This window comes from Numida meleagris, chromosome 10 (genome assembly GCF_002078875.1).
Source record: "Numida meleagris isolate 19003 breed g44 Domestic line chromosome 10, NumMel1.0, whole genome shotgun sequence".
NCBI lineage: Eukaryota > Metazoa > Chordata > Aves > Galliformes > Numididae > Numida > Numida meleagris.
Window position 1 is genome coordinate 2,736,096 of NC_034418.1, and position 20,399 is coordinate 2,756,494.

The following is a 20,399-nucleotide window of genomic DNA, read 5'->3' on the forward strand; positions in this document are numbered from 1 at the left end:
TTGTTTATTAACCTGTTACAGTTTTTACTTAGATTAGGGTAAATTAAAACCAACCAATTTAGAAGAACTGAGATCTGAAATAAAAGTAAGATTAGCTCTAATTCTGTCATAAAGCTAACAGGTTATACCATACTGATATATTAGTGAAAATGTTGTTTCCAAATGCTTCTTTTTGGGATGTTCCAAAATGAAATGTTATATTTTAATGTGATGAATTTTGAAAAGTCTGTTATTAGAGTCTAGCAGATTAAATATAGCAGATTTGTATTGTCTTCCTTCTGAGTTATAGGCTTTAAAAAGCCCAACAGAAAGCTGTATACTGAAATTTGGTTTAAGAAGATTTTTTTCTCTGGTGTTGGAATTGATTTATTTAAATGTATGAAATAGTGTTGTGAAAACTGATTTGTGCTCAACTAGATGCTGTGTAAATCTCTATCAATGTGTTTTTTTTTCCTTACAGGTACTTAATCGGTACATGTCAACACCTCTTATTCCCACCCTCCCAGCTCCCATCATTCCTGTTATACCCCCACCATATACAATTGCCACGGGTAGCATACGTGACTGTGTCCGGCTCAGAGGCCTTCCTTACACTGCTGGCATTGATGATATCCTGGACTTCATGGGAGATGCCACAGCTGATATAAAGCCTCATGGAGTTCACATGGTCCTTAATCAACAGGTAACAGCTCTGCATGACAGCTGACTTTCCAGTTATTGAAGATGATTAGAAGTCATGGTAGCTTACCTGTTACTTGCTATGCCTTAGTTCTTCTATAATTTTGAGAAAATGCTTCAATTTATCTGTCTTTTCTTCTCGCACACTTCTTCCACATTTTCTGCAGAGCACCCATGTCTGTCTTCCATTAGCATTGGAATAATGCTACCTGGATGTTTAATAAGTTTAATTTTCAATGCCATGCAGCAGGTTTATGGCTAATGCTTTAGTAACTTATTGAATTTCATTGATGCTTCTACAGCATCACATCTTATTGTTCACTTACACATGACAAGACTCATTGGAGTTGTCTCTGGGTTTTCTCCCTTCTACATGCACACCTGCTTTTCTTTCTATACCTGTATAGAATCATAGAATGTTATTCTTTATGTAAGTAAATGAGAGAGACCTACAGCATCTTTATCTCCTGGAGATGTTCAAAATTCAAATAGAGAAGACCATGCATGGCCTGATGTAATGTAAATGTTAGCTCTGCTTTGAACAGGGTTTGAATTAGAGACCTCTGAACCTTGCTTCTGTACCAAATGATTCTGTCTTTCTTTCTGCAGAAGGAGGTAGTATTAAGTTAGCTGGGTGCTGGATACCAGAGTCTTGCCTTTTTGCTTCTAAAAGTAAAATGGCTCTGGGCAGCCTGGTCTAGTGGTTGGTGACCCTGCACTCAGCTGGGGGGTTGAAAGTCTATGATCTTTGAGGTCCTTTTCAACCCAGGCCATTCCATGATTCTATGATAATTATTGACTTGTTAGTACTAGGTGAATAAGAACAATATAGGCTATAACTAGGCATTTCTTCTTAGTACTTTATGCATTTCTTGTGCTCTGAATGGTCAAATAACACATTGACGTATTGCTTTTTCTTTTCCAAAGGGACGACCATCAGGTGATGCTTTTATCCAGATGAAATCTGCTGACAAAGCCTTTATAGTGGCTCAAAAATGTCACAAAAAAATGATGAAGGACCGTTATGTGGAAGTATTCCAGTGTTCAGGAGAGGAGATGAACTTTGTTTTAATGGGTGGCACTTTAAATCGTAGTGGCTTATCCCCACCGCCATGTAAGTTACCATGTAAGTCTGCAATTCTTCTGCTCTCTGCTGCTAAAGGCTGATATGTGGTAGGTGCTGAAGCTTTGTGGCCTTTCACCTTTTGACTTGGGTTTTGCCATGATCAATAATCATTCATCTGTATACGTGCTGAGATTGGAATTGTTCCCTTTGGGCAATAATGGGACTGATTGGAGGCATTTTTTATTGAATTTTCGGTGGTGCATAGAGGGCAGCAAGGCCTTGCAAGTGAAATAGTTGCACACTTTGCTTTTTATGGGTGTACTGTTCTTCTGAGCTCTGCAGTAGACTTGCCTGTCATGAAATCTACTTGGAATTAGAGGGATTTTTAAAAAGGGAAAAAAAATTCAATATTCTAGCCATCAATGAATGTTCTTGCTGTCTTGCCTTAGAACATTGAGAAGGTACTCTTTGGGCTTATTTTTGAAGGAAAATGTCTACTTGGAATTATCTGCTCGTTTGATGTTTTTTTTTTTAATTTTTCTATTTTTATTAAGTTGAAGTTAGTTTACTATGGAGCTGTAGTGGAAATTCACTGTACCATTCTGATCAGTCTCACTACCAAATCACAAAGCAGATAGCAGTGTGTATCTGCAGAGTAGTAATAAGTTGCCAAAACGCTATTTAAGAACAAATTGCCTGTGCACCAAAGTTAGCGTTAATATGCAAGTCAGGTATTTGTGCATCAGAAGACATCAGTCTAGTATTGATCTAGTGTTTTTTTAACTGTTCTCTTCAATCTCTGTGGTGTTTTTTTTAACTTTTGATATATCCTAAAAATAGTTTTTGAAGCTGCTGTAGGCTCACACATGAAGACTTGTGGTCTGCAGTTGTAGATGCCCATGCATAGCTAATTATGGTTCTCTTGTCCCATAGAGTACAACTTCTGTTAGAAAGAAGAAAAGGTGTGTTGGTGTGCACGCCTGCTTTCTCTATGCACGTGGCTTTATGCTTTCTTTGAATAACTCTGAAGTTCCCTGCTTACCATTTACATACGGGCAGGGGTGCTCAGCTCTTGGAGCTGTGAATTCCTAGGAGCAGTTCACTTCAAATGCCACAGTTTTCATTCATGGCAATGTGGCATGGAGAGGCTAGAGAGCCGTCTTTTGCATAAGTGTTCATAAATCATGCCCAGATGTTCATCCCAGTGAGATTAGTAACGACTCCTTTCCTAATGCAGATCCCTGCTTTCTGATTGTTTTTTGTTCTCATGTCCTGGTTTGTTTTTAGGTCTTTCTCCACCAGCTTATGCTGCTTTTCAAACAGCAGCTGTGATCCCAGCAGAAGCAGCGCTTTACCAACCACAAGCCCTCTTGCCAGCAGCCAGGACTCCCCAGGCCTCGGCTGCTGCTCCTCCAGCTGTTACCTACTACCCGGCTCAGGCTGCTCAGCTTTATATGAACTACACAGCTTACTATCCCAGGTATCCCCTAAACTCAGCTTCTCTTGTCCTCTTATCTCGGTAGAATAGGCAACTTTGTATTTACCTTTGAATAGCTCTTTAATTTGTACCTCTTGTGTAGGTAGTCCTAAGAATTTGTTGATCGTTAGAGACAGTAGCCATTTTAACTACTCTGTGGCCTTTTAATGAAGCTCACCCTTCTCCATAGGATCTGGTTGAACCTCACAATAATGTTAGCCTAATGCTTAACAGCATTTTTTGCATTTGTGTGATGTCATCAAGGCAGTTCTACTTCTTGGCTAAAAGAGAAGCTGTGCCTCTACTCTCCTCTCTCAGCTTGATGTTGTACTTAAAATGCTGTTTTCATACTGAAAGGCTTATTATAGATATGTACTAATTTAAATGTCTTATATCAATGAGACCAAAGAATACTTTGTAAGCAAAGCGGGTGATCTCCACCTTTCTTTCCTCACTGGTGTTATGAGCATGGCTCACTGAAGTCTGTTGGTTGGGTCTGTGGGGAAATAGTTTGTTCAGTGACACTTCCTAGGCTTGTGACACTTAATAGCCTGAGTATATGGTAACTTGCTAGACAGGCCTTGAATGGAGATGCTACTTTACTCACTTTTTATGTGGCTCAAAGGCAGCAGATTTTGGCCCTTGCTTGCTTTTAATTCTATGATTTTTCTCCTGTGCTTTCTTCATGGTTTTATTAATGATCTTAGAAGAAATCATCTGCAGCTCCTATTTTTCTCCTCCCCAATGAAATATCTGCTCTTTTACCTCATCAACTACAAATGCTGTCTATTTTCCTTTATGTCTCTTCTGAAAATCATAAAATGCTGAAGAGAAGTTAGAAAAGTTGACAAAGAAGTCTGTATCAAGGCTGCTTGTTATCTTTTTTTCCCCTTATTCTCATATCTGAACATTCAGTTTTGTCTCTGCCTGCTCCAGGTACTAAAATCAGTTATTTGCTTTCATAACAATTGTGTCTCTTTTCTCTTACAGTCCTCCAGTATCCCCTACCACAGTGGGATATATTGCAGCTCCTCCAGGAGCTGTAGCTGCTGCTGCCACTGCCACCCACACTCCACTTCTACCCCAGCCTGGAGCATTAGTCCGTATGCAGGGTTTGCCATATAACACAGGAATGAAGGAGATTCTAAGTTTCTTCCAGGGATACCAGGTTAGTGTGCAGTCAGCCTCCCTTCCTTACGTTTTATTTAGACCTTTGAGTAACGATCAAACTGAGCAAGACTGTGCTTTTGGAAACTGATCAACAAGTATACAATTTCAGCGTTTTCTACTTAATTGACAGACCATAGCGTAGTATTAAAATTTGCTTTATTTTTTATGTAGTAAGCGCGACTGAATTTGAAAGCAATGGTCTAGTGCTCACATGAAAGACTTGAGTGTTTAAGACTGCTGAGAGCGAAGTTCTAGTTAATAGACTGTAATGCAAGTCACCGCACCTAGGTTACAAAAGGGGAGAGACACCAGTGTCAGACTCTCTTGCAAGGGCTATTTACTTTGCTTATAGGCAGGAACATTTTGCATTACAACTGCATTACACTGCAACCTGAAGAAAACTATTCTCCAACCCAGGTTATACTGATAGCAAGTATGCTAAATGCTGCTATAGGTAACTTCAGTCGAGATCTTCTGCTTTGATACTTGTTAGTGGGCAAGCACATAGAAACTTAATTCCTAGAGGAGATTAAAAAAAAAAAAAAAAGCATCACGTGCAAACACTTTTTCAGCAGTACATATTTGAATTCATGGAATATGGGTCTTTCCATGTCATCCTCCTTTCATCTTGGAGGATGTTGTATCTGCATATATCCAGGTTTTTGTCATCACACACTTATTAAAAGGAAAGATAATTGAGTGTGGTGTGTATTCTGATGAGTATTTAACTTCTTTGGATAATAGCATTTGCACAAATACCAGCTCTTTCCTTTTGGCACTATTCGGAAGCCCTGACTTAGATCTACTTGGTGTGTCTCAAACCGCCATTCAAGTGGTATTCATGGGAAGAAGGCAATTTTTGCAAGAGTTTGTCTTGCAAAATTCAGTAAGTTGGTTAACAGTGATATTGTTAAAGGCTGGGATGCAGGGTTTTTTGTATTGATTTGTTTGTTTTGTTTAGCATAGCAGCAGATAACATGACACATTCAGACATGATATGTTTTTTTTCCTCCTAAAGGACGATAGGCTTTAGTTTGTAGAACCAGGTATTTGCTATGCAAATACATGCAGACTCTGAACGGATGCTTAAATATATATGTTCTCAGTTTTAGATATTTGGTAGGTACGTGCCTCTTGAGGCATCTCTTAAAATGTTACGTTCATGTTCACAAATAATTTTGCATACTTGTTTTTTCAGTGGAAAAATGTCAATTTGTAACAGGTGTGCTCAATTTTTGACACGTTAAGAACATACTAAACTTAGTTGTATTTTAGGGATTTTTCTTCAGCAGCGCATTTGCAGAGTTAAAGCAAATTCAGTTTTTTGTGGGTTTATTCTCCTTTCTCTCCCCCTTCTTCTTCCATCTCCTCCCCAACAGAGTGATAATAATTTATCTGTTTCTTATCTGTTCATACCTTTCTCTTTTTCTTCTGACTGGATTTTTTGATGGACGGACAGTGGTTGAATTAAAACCTTAAGTGGGGATGGTCTTATTTCCTAAACTGAAATTCAGCTAGAAGTGTAAGTGTGCTGTTCAAAAAAGACATGGGCCTATCCTGGGAATGGAGCAAGTCAGTGACTTCCAGTATCTAGTAGCGCTATATCATCCACTGCATCTTCAATTTAGTGAAGCTGGCCTTTGGGTCTGGTACTGCATTTGACCTTTTCCTTTTTTCTGCATTTAGAGAGTAGTTTGTAGCGTTTGATTGCACAATTAAATGTTTGAAATTAATAGAAATATTTACCACAGTGTGAAAGCTATTTATATTCTTCTGTTGCAACCTCCTGTCATCATCAGTTACTTTATTAAATTGGTCACCTCTTTGATTTCTTTAGAAGATGTTGTCCAAATGAGATCGGGTTCAATATCTTAAAGGAGCCAAGGAATTATTTTGAATTGTTCTTGGGATCCCACGTGTGGTAATGCTAGTTTTATACTCCCTCCTTCCTTTAGGGGGAAACAGAGGTGGTGACTTGCTTTATTGGGACAGTATTGAGTCTCTGGAGGAATGACTAATTTTTTCTTTTTTTTTTCCTTCCCTTCCCCTCCTCTTCATGTTATTTATTTCACTTTCTGCTGCTGCCCAAGGATGTATTGCTCGATGCTTCTGGTCATTTATAAAGTGAGCCCTTAATAATTGTCAGTGTTTTGGGCGTGGTTTTAATCTCTGCATAACTAATTGATGTTGGTATTTAATGGTCTTGGGAAACAGATTGGAGAAGCTGAAATTGAAGGGTGATTTTTTTGTCTTTGTATGTCCTTCTCTGAAAGGAACAAGTTTTAAGTTTTAGTTCCTGCTTTATGCTCTGTTTCCTTCCTTCAGTCTTCACGGGCTCCGTACATTGCATGTATGCACACGTTGCTATTTAAGTGAAAACACCTTCTGTACCAGACCTGCCTCTTAAAAGATAGATTTTGTGTATAATGGGCTTCAACAAGCTGGTCTCAACATCAGTACATGCTTCTAATAGTAAATATTGCAAATGTCTGTGGATCAGCATTTTATCACTTGTTTCCATTTTCACTTATTTTGTCAGCACAACTCTCTTGTTGAGTGGTTCACTTTAGCTTGATTTCTTCTTATAGTTATGCTTTTTTTGTTTGTACCATTGAAAATTCCTTCCAGCTTGCGTGTGTTTAATGCATCTTGCATTAAACAACCTTGGAAAGCTTGTGAATAATTTTAACAGTATATCCTGGAGGTAGTAACTTTCCTCATCACCTTTCTGTATAATGTTGTAGTGCACTGTAACCTTTAAAATAGCTAGTATTAAATACTTTCTGATTTAGTAATTGCTCCATGTTAAGCTGTTTTTTTTAGTTGTATTGTGTTGCAGCTGGGCCAATGATTTCACTCCAGTCATGTACTGGATGTATAGCTAAAGGATGCTTGGAGAGGACAAGGTAACCAAAAAAGTGTTTATAATTAAAAGTGGACAGTGGGTTCTTTAAAATTGTAGTGGGCTTAAGTGCCTTTTTATCTGTAGCTGTAAAGAACTTGCTGTATATTAATCCTCCAGCTCTTCAGAGACCCAACATTCAAGACTTGCTGGGGTGGGGAGTTGTACTTAAAACGGTAATAAGGAGGTGGAGGGGGAAGGGTGGATGGCTAAATTCCAAGAACATTAACAACCTTTCTGCCTTGTATCAGGACAGCAGGCTTCATTGTTATGGACTTCTTAAGGATTACTTTTTTTTTCTCTGAAATGCATGTTTGAACAAAGAACTATTCTCTCTTTCCAGTGGGTTCCTTTTGAAATCTGATGCTTCATAGTCTGAGAGGGATACTCCACTATCTGTGCCAATTCTTGGCCCAACACCTTCTGTCTAGGGAAGGGAATGAGAGATGTGATGGAGAATTCCCACTTCCTGTTACTTTGTTAGCTGACAGTATAGTTGTTACGTTTTTACTCCCATGCATCTCGCCATATCGTTCTGTTTTGCTTTGTTCCTAAATCTGTCTTCTGAATCTTTGTCCTCGTAGGTAAAACATCTGTGAGAATGGGACTAGTAAATTAGCAGTTACAGTTTCTGACAGTCGCCTCCTGCACTTGATGCAACAAAGTAAAGTGATGCCTTCTTCAAGCAGTGATTTTTGGGCAACCCGTTTCACTACCTGTTCTGCAAAACATTCAGCTGGTCGCCCATGCTTGCATCTTAAGAGTGCAGACTGTTAAGATTTAACTGATATATCTGCCTACTTTTCTGCCAAGGGTTGCAGACATTTAGTCATCAAATCTTCTTAATTAATTCTTAATGTTAAATATTTACTGGTTCTAGACTTCTCTCCCCCCTCCCCTCCGAAAAAAAAAAAAAGTTTGAATCAAAATATGCATGTGCAAGGAGAGAGAGTGTATTTTTGTTAACCAATATCTCTCTCTCTTTTTTTTCTTTATTTTTGACATGCTACTGTACTGGAGATATTTGGTCATCTCTTCTAGGAGAGTAGAGTTAGTGTTTGTTGTTGTTTTTTTTTTAATATACATCTGTCACTTATTAAAGAGTATTGTAGTACATACTAATACTATCTAATATTATAGCTTTATTTAATAGACATGAATTGAAATGTCTCTGCCAATTCAAATGTTAGTACCTAGAAGGGTAGATATACTTGTAAGGTAATTCACTCTACTAAGAAACATGTTCTTTGGGAAGCACTGTTTTGCATTACTCTTGGCACCATCTGTCAGTGTCCCTGAACTTTTTGTTCAGTATGTATGCATATATTCCTTCTGCCATCTTGCATCCCCCCTGTCCCCACTGAGTGGGTGTGTGGGGGAGAAATCCCTTTTTCTGAATTTATCTGCATCCTTCTTCAGGACTTCTGGGAAATAGGTCTCTCCCGTTAATCTTCCATGAGGATGTGAGAACATCACATCCTATTAAACTGGATAAAGGAAGACTCTCAAAGAGATGTATTTTGTAGATTAAGTAATGGCTTAAAAAATGATGTTACTGCATTATTCCAGTAGACTGCTGTATTTAATGCTATATTTGATGTAGTAAGCAGAAGCCTCTGAATCACTGAATCATTTAGGCTGGATGGGAAGTCTTTACATCAACTTTAGCCCAGCCCTCCAAGAGCTGTGAGCTCAGAAGGGGAGAAGGCAGCAGTCTGAGGAAAGAAGCTGTTTCAGTTCAGAAGCAAAGAAGGTGGGACTGAGATGATAGAGAGGACACTGGAGACAGGAACAGTGAGGTCTGCTTTTTATTTATTGCACTTAAAGGGCAACTATTGCAGCATTTCTTATTGATTATTTGTCTGTTAAGGATAGAATTTGAAAATACAGTATGAAGTTTCATATAGTCTCAATGTTTATGGCAGAAACAAGCAGCTAGAACCTAGCAGCTGGTTGCATGAGGGAGTTAAATCACTGGGTGGAATTTCTCAGATCTAAATGGAAGCAGAATTTGGCCCACTAGCAGAACAGTATTTTCATTCTGAGCACTGGGATTATAGATTCACCCTGGACTTTGCACTGTTTATCCTGAGTTGTTTGTTTTTATTTTGTTTGGGTTTCTAAATTGTGGACAGAATCAGAAGTATTCATGACTGTGTATTTCCTGGGGCAACTTAAGGTAGTTCCTATTTAATTCACATGTTTTTGTTCCCCCACTCCTGTTTCCTGTCTTGGTTTGCAACACTGCTTCTTGTAATATGTAAATTTGAAGAATTTACTATTCAATAACTTACGCTTCAATTAAATGCAATCTCACCTTTGTTTCTTGTGATTAGAAGTTACTTCTATCATTAGGTATTTTTATTTCCATTTTCTTTTTCAGGCCTGTGGCTAGGCCTAAGCTACAACTTTGATGTTTCTGCGCAGGGTAATTTTCCTACTTTCATGTTTTCCTCATTGCTTATGTTTTTGAACACTCTCCCTCACTAGAAACTGTAGACCTTTGCCTACTGTACATCTACTGATAATCTAAAGTATGTACTATCTTGAGACATTCTTTCCAAAGAGTAAACTTACATTTTGTAGATTTGTTTCAAGGGCAGGTCTGGGAACTGATAAATCTAATATTTGCACGTTCTGGTTGCCCTGGCAGAGGCTATCTGGAAAATACTTCTTATATTTGTCTTTTACTTAATGGCATGGGTCTAGATGTAAGAGGTGGCTAGAAACAGTAGTAAAAAATCTGGGAGGCTCTTTTCTTTTATGTTCTCTGGGCTCTTGGTTTTTATTCTCTGTGGAAGGTGTATACTGTGATGGTTGATTTTTGTTTTGTTTTGTTTTCTTCAGCTTCACTTTGGATGAATACAATGTGTCCTGTACACCCAAATATAATATAATTTCCTCCCTAAGCTGGCAGGAGACTTCTTGTATTATAGAAATATCAAAGAAAGCAGTACATGTACTTAGTGCGCATTTGGCAATCTTCTAAAAATGTTAATGCAAAACCATTTTTGAGGATATAGAAAACTCCTTGCCACTGAAATGTTATTCTGTAAGTTGCGTTATGGTAGACGTTTTGTCATCTGGATTACAGGAACCACTCCAGTAGTGTCTGTAGCATGTACAAGTATGCTCAGTCCTTTTCCAGGATATGTCAGTTTGGAGAGACAATGAGAGAGATGCAAAACAATGTTTCATATTTCCTAAGATAATTTTTCTGACCATGGATCTCATATTTGTGCCAGGCTTCCCAACATTGTGCATGATAACTGTTCAGATTCAGGATCCCAAATATTTCTTAGGTAAAACCCACATGTGGGGGGTTTTTTATTTATTGCTGTGACTGTAATATGCAGTCAATGTTTTTATTTGAAATATTCTTCTACTACAAATCTATTGTGATGCAGTTATACAGTGTAGCTTTTTTTTTTTCTGTGTGGAAATAAGCTATATTAGTATAAATGCTTTCAAAAAAAAAATCTTTTAAGTACATTCGTGCTGGGACATTGTTTTTGTTTAACTATGTTGATGAAGTCTGTATAATGCAAGCTTTTCATGCAGCTGAAGTGTTCAGCACTCTGCACTAGAGAAGCTGCAGATTATTTCCGTGACTGCATAGAAGATCTGAATGAGATCTGTACACCTCTAATCCCAGTATGCATGCTGAGAGATGCTTAGCTGTCCCAGTGGGAGTTATTACTGGAAGCGTGATTGTGCAGACTTAAGAGATTTGTTAACTAATGCTACTGTCTCATGAGTACAAGTTGAAAAGTAATACTTCATGGTCTAAACTGTTTCCCTTCGTTAATTAGGAGCAGCTCAAATACACAATTGAGAATATTCCCCACATGCTTTTACTTGCATTTCTACAACCAGTAATTCAGGTGACAGTTGTTTTTCAATCTTGCTTAAAAATAGCATCTGTCAAATTCACTGTCTCCTGCCAGTTGTCATAGCTGATGCTTTTAATTATGGTTGCAAATGATAGTCTGTGTGGCTTGCTATACCAGAACTGTTCCTTCTCTTGCTGATTATCATATGTCACACTTGTACTGTAGTATGCACCTGATGACTACAATGGCCTTATTCAGCTGAGCGAACAAGCAAGGAGTGTGTTACAAGCACCGAAAGAGTGGGTCTGTTTGTAACTCTTTGTAACTTCCAAAGAAGGTAAGATGCAACTCGAGGAGACTGGATCTCCAATGGTGTGTGGGAAGCGAAAGCAGGGCTTCTTGATGCAGTTTTTGTTTTCTTTCCCCCTTCTTAGCTTGCATTGCGATCCTTGCTTTAATCTCTTTGTATTTGTCCTATTAAAAAAATCAACTAACCTAAGCAAAAAGGCCAATCATGATCTGTAATTGGTGGAGTAGCTGTGGTGGAGGTGGTGTGATTGCCTGGTTTTGCTTAGATGGTGTGTTAGCCTTCCAAAAGTGTTTGCTGTTGTTTGTTTTCATGTAGATTTTTTCAGTCCAGTAGCTAACATACTGGTAGATGGTGGTGTTTCTCTTGATGTGACTATAAAATGTGAGCTCAACATTCCCAAACCTTTGAATCTTTTCTCCTTCTTGATCTCGCTAATGAAATGTGAGCTAATTATTACTTTTTTTGTTTTTAGGAGGGTTTTTTTTGTATAGTGGCTTTCTAAAACTGCTAACTACATTTGCTAATGGCAAACCTTTTAGCACTACCTTATACTTTGTAGGGAATTGTCATTGTTACCTAGGTGCAATTAATCATTTCTAGTTACTATTGTATTCCATTCAAAATGCTACTGATTAGTTACTGTGGGGATTTTTTCCCCCTTTTGGAGGGTGTAAACAAAAGTGTCAGTACAACAAAATGGTGATCAAATACTTTGTCTTAATAGCAATATCTTCATACCCTCCCACAATCAACATAACTGCTGTCATATAATCACCATTTGCTCAGTTGTTTTCAAATTTCTTGTTTTTTTAATGTTATTATTAAATCTGCTAAGGAAAAGATGGAGTAGAGGCTGTGTGGTCTGGTGGTGTGCAGAGTAATATCTGTTACTGCTTGGAGCATTTTCATATTTAGGTAGACTTGAACAACCCGTTTGTCTCTATTGTTTTTCCCAGATTTTCTGGAAAGCCAATCAGCAATAGGGTTCTGCTGTGTATTAGATGGAAGTGGTCTTTGATGAGAAAATGATTTGTAGAGTAGTTCAATGTAAATTCTACACAGTTCAAAGATTATAGATACCACTCCTCCAATTAAAAAAAAAAAATCCAGAAAAAAAAGATTTCTAGAGATTTGAGTCTATTTTGTATTTCAAAAATATGTATGTAAAGAAAGTCTGTTTCTATCTAAATAAATAAGAACCTAAAGCTGTTACATAAAGGGTCTTAAAAAGAAACTGTGAGGGTTTTTTAACCCTTTCAACCACTGCTTGCAGAATGCTAGGCTTCTCTGCTAACGCAGTACAACTCTTACTAATATAGAATTAATTTCCGGATCCTAACACTAGCATTACATCAAGGCTGCTATTTAAACACCTTTTTAAAGCTTTCTTCTGTGCTCCATGTATGTTTTCAACTGATTTTCAACAGCATTATTTAACTTGCCTACAGGATTAATAAAAAATGATGTGCTGTTACAAGGGTCAGTAGTAAAGAGCCATTTTAGGGCAGGCTGTCTTAGCTCAGATTTGTGACTCAACCCAAACTGTGTACAGCTTTTCTCTTTGAGCACATCGTTCTGAAATAAACCACATTTATTTCTAAATCTGAACCGGGTTTCAGACATGATGTTTTGTCTTTGAATTGCTTTCTGCATGCTATTTCTTGACTAACTTTATAAAATGAAATGGATGTGAAGTATGTGCTGTCTTTATACACGCTTTTAGTTTCTGAAGTATGTTGTTGCTTCTATCTTAAGAATACTTTTATTGCTTACCAAATGTTTGGGTTTATGAAGCTCTGGCACGTGTTGCTTTATTTTTCTATGTTTGAAAGTAAAGCTGATCAGAAAATTCTTCTGATAATAACTGAGAAGTCTAGTAGTCATTTAAGACAACGAGGCACACGTGAATTCTAATCAACTTCAATATTTTGACCCTTCATAAATTCAGGAGGGCATGTGTCACATGAAATTAACTTGAGTCAGGCTAATACTCCTAAAATGGTTGGCCTTGGAGCATGGCTTGTGTGTTTTGTTTGGCACTGACTTCTGCAACAGACTAATCTTGTATGCTGAACTTTTTTAATCCTTCAATCTTTTGGTGTTGAAGTTTCACCCAGATCCATTTCTATCCAATGTACAAATGGGACTTCTGAGCTTAACCTGAAGGGTTTCCAGTGCTGTAAGAAAAGGATGGGTACCATAGGGAAGGCAGACACGTCTGCTTTAAATTCAGCATTCTGAAACTGTCTTCCATACCAAGAATTGCAAATGCACTCTATAGTAAATAACCAGTTTGATTTGCTATCCTGTCTTTTTCTTAGCTTTCTTAAAATGGTGATAAAGGCGTCTTCGATTCAGTAAGATTTGGTGCAGTACTTCAACTTTCTTTCACTGAGCAGTTTTTCTTGCTCTGTAAACCTGAGTTAAGATCAGCTGATCTTCTCAACACAGAACTCTAATACGTCTCTTTTTTTTTATACTTTGCATGCAAGTATTCACATGCCTTTATAGCCTTTTTCAATTGACCAGTAGTCCACATATTACAATAATTACTTTCCAAATGCATGGACTGTGTCACTCCATTAACCCTTTATTTACATCTAAGTCTTTCTGGTCAACTGCTAAGCTGAATTTCTTCTCTAGCAAAAACTCTGCATGGAGTAATGTCTACATCATTCTGTTCAGTACACCAGCAGAATAGGAGCTGCTGCTGAAAGCAGATTTCTGTTAATCTTTGGTCCCTTCTCTTTCTTTCCCATTCTTGCTTCCAGAATCTATTCACCGCAAACACAGGAGTGGAGTGAACCTGATACAGAGAATGAAAAACTGCATTTCCAGATGTCATCTTTGGTTTTAATAGCTCATTTTCTCTTGTCTTCTTGTACCATTGCAGCTCCACACAGATTCCATCCTCATGCTTTACAACTTTAGTGGCCAGCCCAGTGGAGAGGCATTGGTGACTTTCCCAAGCCTGGATCTAGCTAAGAAGGCAGTGGCTGAGAAAAATGGACAGCTCCTGGGAGGCTGCTGTGTGGAACTGTTTCTGGTCTAACTAAACACTCTCTGGGGCAGGGGGAAGGAATGTCACACTGAACACTGTACCCTTTACAAAATAAGGAGTCTTCCCTTGCCACCCCTGCAGCAGCAGATGTGCCTTTTCAGCATGCTGTGTTGGAATGTAGAGTGGTACATGTCCTGTATTTAATTTGAAAAAGGGTGTATTGTATGCCAAAGATAAAGCAACAGGAAAATGTACTCAGTTAATTTTCTTAATCTCTTATGTACTTGTTTGAAAATAAGCAAACCCCTTATTGGCAACTTGTTAATTCTGAAGACAATCTAATAGCACTTCAGCTATCGCAGCCGTGGGAGAAACCTATCACCTGTTCAGTAGCATTTGAAGTGGAAAGTGAAGCTTGAGTCATTCAGATTCTTCTGTGTTTAGTTTCTGAGAGTTTACACTTGGCAAAGTGTCTGTTTTTTGTAGAATTGTGAAATGTCTTTATAAAGGGCTTTTGGAACGTGTAGCGTTCCCAATTCAACACATATATCTTATTGATTTTTTTTGTTGTTGTTGTTGTTCTTGACTGGAAAATACCAGGATGCTGGACCCCAAATGCAGTTGTGCTTTCTCATGTTTTCATTATGTTGTTTTGCAAAAGCCATATTTGTCTTTCCTACCAGTGTACTGCTGCCAAATATGTAGAGCAAAAAATAAAAACAATGGCAAAAACAGAAAAATCCTCCCTGCCCAACCATAATTCCCTACCCCGACCCCAAATTGTTAATCTCTACAGGACAAAAATGGCACATAAACCTGAGTACTAATAAGTTATATTTTTTTATTTAAGCATAATAGCTTTCAAATACTGTATTAAAGATTTTGCTCTAGTTTATGTGCATGCAATTTGTTTACATCTTTAAACTACTATTTGTATATTATGAAACAACAAGATATGTTGAAATCTAAATTCTCTAGTGCATGCTTTTTTCTTTTTCTGTGTGTATATACATAAGCTAGAAGTACTTTATGTCATGTAGCATGCGTTTAAAAAAAGAAAGACATCTGCTGTAGAAGCACTAAATGACTTTGTTTTTACCGTGCCTTACTTCAAAACTATTTCAAGTGCAATACCAGCAGAGCAAAACGTAGTGAGTCCTTTTGTGACACGTTCATGGATGTCTGGATTGATTTTTTTTGTTAGTGTACAATGTGTTGTACTTAAAGGAACTGAATGATGTATGCTTCTTTATATTACAACGAATAAAAGAGATGCTTACGATGTGTGCTTGCTTTTGAAAGTAACTTATATGTTGTTTTCATGCAATTTCACGGGATATCATTTTCTGATAATAAGCTTCTACCTACTTTTCTGTTCCTCCTCGACTTCAGAGAGCGTATGTATTTTGTGAGGCTGGATGTAGGGGCTTCTGTTGTTTTTAGACATTCTGGTAAGCCAGAAATGTGTATGGTAAATATTTCTTTTCAGTGGAACTCTTCTGAAGAGTGTGTTGTAACAGTTTATATGCTTAACTCTCATTCTAGTGCCAGAGGAAATTAAGTATTGAACTTGAAATCCAAAAGTGCACATGATTTCTGCAGGTCATTCTCTTTCCTGTGCAACCCAAGTGCTGCATTTGTCACGAGAGAGCTAGATATCCTTTCTGCAGAAAAAGAAAATGAAGGGGAAAGGGAGCGGGACATTTGCCTCAGTTGGTTCAGATCAGAAATCTCCTGCCACAGCTGCTCTTTCACTGCTTACACCTCCCAGCTGAAGTGTTACTGCTCGCAGGTGTGATGGATGAAGCTCGTTCAGTGTTACACTGAGGCTGTTAGCAACAGGCTTGCTTCAGACAAATCAGAAACAACTGAGAGTAACTTTCATAGGAGATAGGACCGCGCCATTATAATTAGGGCTCTCCTTGTGCCTCTGAGAACAGATGATAGATACTTGGTTAGCAGACCATTTATTGCACTGTTTCATTCTGCCGCGCTACAGTTGGCCACATCTTAAGGCTTTACCATCACTTGAGAAGTCTTCCTTTTCTCTTAATACCCTGTATTAAACCTGCGGTTGCCTGTTAGCTGAAGTGACTCTCAATTTACCGAAGAGCATCTCCTTTCTTCCACCGCGTTCCCTCGCGCCTGTGTGCGCCTTCCTCGGCGGCCGCGTGCGCTGGGGCTGAGGGAGGCGGCTGCGGCCGTTCCCGCGCGGCCGTTGTTCCCCTCAGCGCCGTGCCTCGCGCTGCCCCTCCACGCCGGCTGTGCCCCGCTGCTCCGCGCGGCCGCTCTCGGCTCCGGGCCGGGCTATGTGGCCGAAGCCAGGCGAAATTAAAAACGAAGGAGGCCTGCACGCCTCGGGATCTCATTTCCGCGGTGGTTGCCCTGGTGGGGTCGGCCGCAAGGCCGGGGAGGGACGGGAGCCTCGAGGAGCTGCAGGGGGCTGCGCTGACTCTCCTCAGCCGGTCAGCTCCGCGCGCTACGTCCCCTCGGTGCGGGTTTCTTCGCCCGGCAACGCTCCACGTGCACGTGAAGTTCTCTTGCAGAGCCCCGGTAGCCGAGGCCTCCCCGGCGGGCGGGCGGGCGGCCCGAGGGTGCTGCGGCGCAGCTGTGGGGCTGCTCCGGCGGGGGAGGGGCGGTGCGGGGCGGCTACAAAGGGTCCTGGGAGCCGGGTACGGTGTCTAGGGCCACGTGCAAAAGGCCTTCATCATCTCTGCTCGGACTTGGTTACCGAGCTGAGCACCTGCCCCGCCGCCCGCCCGCAGCTTGGCGGTGCAGCTGAGGAGCTGCCTTCCCGCCCTGCACGAACGGAGCACGGAGGCTTTCCTCGCCTGCTTTCGGAGGATGACTTACATCGCTGGAGAACTTACGGTAAGGCCTAAATGCGTTTTTTGTCTTTGATGCGCGTGTTTATTCCTTGCAATTGAATTTTTAGACCTGCTGCGTCACAGAGGATGTATTAAGGCAATGACTGGTTTTTTTGTGTGTGTGTCCATGTGGTTTGATGAAACAAGAAAGACATGGGAAATGTTGAACTTTAATTGTTTCACCAAAGAGAAAAGCGTGGAGTTCAGAAAAGAGCTGTGAGTTGTCTGTTCTGTTACCTGGGAGTCCTCGCCCTTTGTGCTCAGCTCCAAAAGGTGTTTGTCAGAAATCAGCGTGTTCAGTGCTCACAACCAGCAAAGGACCTTAGCTGTGCTTGTATTGTGCTATTGTGTAATGGAAGAACGTAATTAACTATTTTTCTTTGTCTCCTAATTTCACGCTTCTAATAATGCTGGTTTTGAGGTAATCTTTTTATTTATGCGTTCCTGTTCACTTGTCACTGATAGCATTACATAGAATTTACTGATATGTTGGTCATCCCTTGGTGCGTTGCTCCCTGGTTTTGGCAGAAAATGGTGTGTGATCATTACTTGAGATTGAGGTGAGCTGAGATTGAAGAGCTTTGAAAAGGCAGTTCCCTGTGTCAATGCTTGCAGCTCTGCTTCCACATCAGGTGTCCTGCTCTGGAATTGCTTCATCTGCAGAGCAAGCTCTCACCCTACCTTAAGTTTTGCCTGTTCACGTTAATGAAGATATTGTCAACGGATGTTAGACAGTGAAAATCCATTCCTTATTTTTTGAAATAATATCTGTATCTTTTCAGTCCGTTAAAAATAAATCAGAACTCTCGCTGTTTAGCTGTTTGCATCCTGTTTCGTAGAGATGTGCATTTGGCAAAGTCTAAGGTATTAAGTTTTGAGGCTGACACTCACAGCATCTCCTAAAAGCTGGTTGTATGTGATAGTGAAATAGTCTAAAGCAGAAATCTCTCCTCATCTGTGTCGAGGTCTGCCTGAGCCCAATCTAAAATGCTGATTATTTAGATTTATTTGTTATATGCTGCTGTTTTTTCTTTTTTGTTTGTTGGCTTGTTTCTTCTTCTTTGCATAGATGTAGGTGAGGAGCAGTATATTTTAAGATGGGTAGGGGGTTGGACAACATAAACTTTCAAATATGATGCCGGTTAAAATCAAGTGATCAAATGATGATGGGTTAATCTAGCCTTGCTTTGGATAACTCCGCCAACTGCGCTTCTGTTGGTGTACAGCAGCATTCCTATTGCCTTTACTTAGCGCCAGGAGCCTCTCGGTTTCTCCGCGGCGTCAGTGGATTTCGATTCGGTACCGTGACTTCGTCAAACCCGCCCTTTGTTCGCGGCCGGCACTGAGCCGTGCTGCCGCTAGATGGCCCCTTCCCACCGGGGCTGCAGGAGCGTGGAGGGACCGCGCTTCGTGGGCTGCGGCTGCAGTGGGAGCTGTGTGCGAGTCCCGATGTGCCACCGGGCGTCTGCTACTCTTAACATCGGAGGTCATTAAGTTTGCCAAAAAACAGATGACTTTTTTTTTTTTTTTTTAGTTTGTACCTGTTTATTTTTGCTGTTCTCATTTTTTTTTTTTTTAATTCTTATTTTAAATACTTTCTGCTTACGGCAGATCATTTACTGTAATTTGACAGAGTTGCTTAGAAATGTCCAACAAAAACCAACTCTGCTCAACCGGAGGAAATAATCACTATGAGCTGACAGTATTCATAAATTCTCTTTGTAAAGGATCTTGTGCATGCTAATCACTCAGAGGATAGTGTGTACATTGTGTAGAAAGGAAGGCCGTAAAAACTGGGACAGGTTTTTAGTGTTGCTCTGGTGCTTCCCATATCTTGAGACTGTTTGTTTGAGCGGTCACCTGTTATTAGCACCAAACTTTCTGCTTGGTGGGGAGGAAAGTTAATGTGTTATTTTGGTATATGTAGCTTCCCTTTAAAAACAACTTAGAACACTTCAAACTGATGCAAATGTAGCTTTTACAAAATGCTTCTTTGTGCATGGAGCTTCAAAATCTTTACTCTGGGTGCTCCTAAAAGGAAAGTATTTAGAAGTATGTGAGAGCAAGATGAAGGAAGCATATTTCCAAACTGTGGAGTAGCAAGAGAACTTACTTTTCTTTGATACATCAGAAGCTAGCACCTAGCATGGATGTCAGGAAGAGTAAGACAATTTCCTAATGTTTTCTGTACTATTTTCTGTTAGGGCTGTGTCTTCCTAAGACCATCTTCACAGGTGGCAGATGCACACAGACTGGCTGTGGGGGAACAGCTGAAACAAGGTGGAACTGAACTGAGGGGAAGGTAGACTGGCAATAGGTGCTTCCTGGTCTCCAGTCAGGGCATGAGGGGTGAAGTGAGGAAGGGACAGGCTGGGTCTCATCTGAAGTCTAACATATTTCGCTACAACTCAATCCAATGAATTCCTGTATGTGCTCTGAAGCGTGGCTCTTATTCCCATTGGGCTTGGTGTGTCTGTGTTCTGTTTAATGAAATGCAATCCTTCTACAGTCATAATTTTACTGTGAAAACCCACACAAATTACATTTAATATTAGTTGTAACGAAAGCATTAATTTTAAAATGTCCATATTGACAATTTTGCTTAGTCTTTACTGAGTGATGTAATCTAAGCCTGAGTATGAAGCTGCAAGATCACTTGTAATGCTGCATGTTTTGTGTAGTGTTTACCTCTTAAATCCTTCTAAAATGACTGTTCGAGTCAAGGACGTCGTATTGGTGATGCAACTTGAAGAGCAGGCTAGATGATGATCTGCAGACGCATCCTGAGCAAGCAGTGAGTGGTTCGTTATACCTGGTTACAGTCCTGTGAATAATGGGCTATATCTCTTGCTTGTAAGGGGGGAAAATTTACAGTAATGGTAGCTTCCATGTGTTCAAGGAAATGCAACTTCTGCTTATCTCTGAGCTTCATCTCTTTGTTCAGTTAAAAGAGATTGGTGAGAGACTGTGGTAGCCTTATTTTACTTGCCTAGAAGTCCCTGAAAAATAGGGGATTCTGAATTACTCAGATTCTGAGGACGGTTTCGTAGCTGATTTGGAAATGAAAGTGGTATTGCAGTGCTGCGGGCCTAGAT

The 20,399-nt window shown here is 39.8% G+C and overlaps 1 protein-coding gene across 5 annotated transcripts in view; it reads left to right on the forward strand.

The window, feature by feature from the left end:
- Positions 1-15,723, forward strand: part of ESRP2 (epithelial splicing regulatory protein 2) — a 44,330-nt gene extending 28,607 nt beyond the window's left edge. Inside the window, exons 12-17 of one of the 5 annotated variants that reach the window (XM_021408388.1) lie at positions 461-682; positions 1,606-1,804; positions 3,032-3,224; positions 4,212-4,389; positions 11,352-11,463; positions 14,330-14,466. In XM_021408388.1, the coding sequence (XP_021264063.1) occupies positions 461-682; positions 1,606-1,804; positions 3,032-3,224; positions 4,212-4,389; positions 11,352-11,441 (882 nt within the window). In that variant the 3' untranslated portion in view covers positions 11,442-11,463; positions 14,330-14,466. Of the gene's footprint in view, positions 1-460; positions 683-1,605; positions 1,805-3,031; positions 3,225-4,211; positions 4,390-6,481; positions 6,516-11,351; positions 11,464-14,329 lie in introns of those variants that run through there. The other 4 variants (XM_021408389.1, XM_021408390.1, XM_021408386.1 and 1 more) reach the window with 4 other exon arrangements.